The sequence below is a fragment of the Bidens hawaiensis genome, unplaced genomic scaffold (assembly GCF_021521415.1).
Source record: "Bidens hawaiensis isolate Kalapana, Puna unplaced genomic scaffold, B.hawaiensis_p1.1 tig00001461_1, whole genome shotgun sequence".
NCBI lineage: Eukaryota > Viridiplantae > Streptophyta > Magnoliopsida > Asterales > Asteraceae > Bidens > Bidens hawaiensis.
This window is the reverse complement of record NW_027491082.1, coordinates 3,749,135-3,751,384: the sequence shown is the minus strand read 5'-3', so window position 1 is coordinate 3,751,384 and position 2,250 is coordinate 3,749,135. Positions and strand designations below refer to the sequence as shown.

The 2,250-nt window shown below is 35.3% G+C and overlaps 1 protein-coding gene across 1 annotated transcript; it reads right to left on the bottom strand.

Annotated features, from left to right (window-relative positions):
* Positions 1-929: 929 nt before the first annotated feature.
* LOC143577349 (zinc finger protein ZAT5-like) lies at positions 930-2,025 on the bottom strand. The gene has a single exon (XM_077061201.1). It carries the CDS (start codon positions 1,871-1,873, stop codon positions 1,040-1,042), a length of 834 nt encoding a protein of 277 aa, XP_076917316.1. The 5' UTR covers positions 1,874-2,025; the 3' UTR covers positions 930-1,039.
* Between the last annotated feature and the right edge of the window lie 225 nt (positions 2,026-2,250).

Genomic DNA, 2,250 nt, shown 5'->3' with positions numbered 1-2,250 from the left:
AGATATTAACAATGTTTCAAAATATGACAACATGTGAGCTCTTGATGTAAGGTTCCACAGGCCAGTTTCGTGTTTTCATGTCTTCAAAAAAATCCGTCCACAAAAATAACTTAACTACGAAGATGGTTCACTAGGTACGTAATTGTGTTGTCATGTTGGGTAATATGAAAAACAAGGAAAGAACTAGTTTTTTTCAAATAGAAATACAGGCCATTGGATTTTTATGAGTGAAAGATAGAGCCAAGTTACAAGCTTTAAAGTGGCCAAATTTATAACTAGTTATTTGATGATCTTGGTGTACTATTTGCCCCTAGCTCCCGGCTGGAAGGTTTTATTAATATACATCATAGGCATTCGTTGCAAAAAAGGTTCAGTTATACACGCACGTGCGACTTCTAATCTTATACCGTTTCAGAAGGCCGTTTAGGTAGCGGTCGGATGACCGTTTTGACAAAATAATAATAATAATAATAATAATAATAATAATAATAATAATAAACTTTGGTCGTCTATAGCAAGAACAACAATTCAGATTGGTTAAATGACAATTCTAACCAATACTTTTCAAAGTTTGCCCCCTGTGATTTCAATTGTTGTTAGGATATTGTTCAAATGGCATTTTTGACCAAAAATTTTCAAAATTTGACTTTTTTTTTCTTTATCAAAACATTGGTATAAATGTTTTGTCGACGATCATTTGATGGGGTGTAGTCAAATGAGAGTGGTGTGTAGATGACCCATAAAAAAATAGTGAACATTGATATTCAAAGAATTCAACAATGTCGATTATCATTTAATTCTATTAACAAATTAACTGAAAGATCTTTAAAGAACCACCTTTTAACAATTTGAAAAGAAACTTGAAAAAAAATAAATATTAGTTGTAATTAACTGAAACACATTGATATTCAAAGAATTTAACCATGCCGATCATCAATTCTGTTAGCAAACCAAAAGAATTATAAAGAATCACCTTTACATAAGAACAACCTATGAAATAAAAGTAAAAAAATGAATCATATGTAACAAGTTTCGAATTTTAGATATGGCAATGAACAAGAGAAGAATTTGCAAACACGATCATTTGATCTTCGGATCGAAACCTGAACTTCGTTTCCCGGTTATCATCTTCAACCGGAGCCGGAAGATTCAAGTCCAACGACAATGGGGTCTTCGTTTTCTTGGATTCTTGGCACCCGCCCGAACCACCACAAATGGTTGTAGCCACGGGCATGGACCTATGTCGCCTCATATGACCACCTAGCGCCTGGCCAGAACCAAATTCAGCACCACATATTGAGCATTCATGAACCTTAGCCACCTTGATCGAACCACTAGGGTTGTTACAGTAATCCATCTGGTTAGAACCAATTTGAAGTGATAGCTCTATAGAACCATGATTGATGTGCAAATCTTGTTTTAACATATTAGGTTTAGAAAGCTTCTTGTGACTGGCTCTATGGCCACCAAGGGCTTGAAACGACGAAAACTCACGGTTACATGTTTTACATTCATAAGCATGTAACTCCGAAATCCTTGCCACGTCCACTCCCCCAGCCTGGGACAGTGGAGGTGACGAAGACTGGCTCTGAGCCAGAAGAATCAAGCAGTTCGCCATGTCTTCTTCATCGTTTTCTTGAAGGATTTTTGTGAATTCGATGGAACTGTTGGTCGTATGGAAAGTGTTATTATTAGGGTTTTGTGTATGATCACCATCTTCGGTGGTAGTGGTGGTGGTGGAAGAGGTGGAGGCCATGGTTAGGGATATAGGGGAAGAGGGTCTTGGACGCTTGGTTCTTTTGCCCTTCATGATCATCATGTTTCTTGAATCTGTCATGAATGAAGTGTAATAATTATGATCATTAGCTTCCATTTTAGAGAGAGAAACAAGAGATATGATAGAGATTGAAGATGAGTAAGAGAAGTAATGGAATATAAGTTGAGTTTTATAGAGAGAGAGAAAGAAGGAGAAGAGTACTTCCACCGATCTAATCTATCTAACTTCTGCCTTTCCACCCTTGGAAGTTACTATAAAAAGGCAACTCACACTTGCTGTCTTTCTTTCTTTCTTTCTTTCTTTTTAACTTTTTATAAGTTCAAACTCAACAAATAGACTCATCAGAATTTCATTTATTATTTAAAAACTCTTATTTATTTTAAACCCTACAAATCTTTAACGTTTTTCTTTTATCATCACCTTTTACATTTATTAATTTTATTTGAAAAACCTCTATAAAAACAACTCATTAA

What these genes read in the sequence shown, in the direction of transcription:
- LOC143577349 (XM_077061201.1), bottom strand. Translation starts at nt 1,873, where the DNA reads ATGGAAGCTAATGATCATAATTATTACACTTCATTCATGACAGATTCA.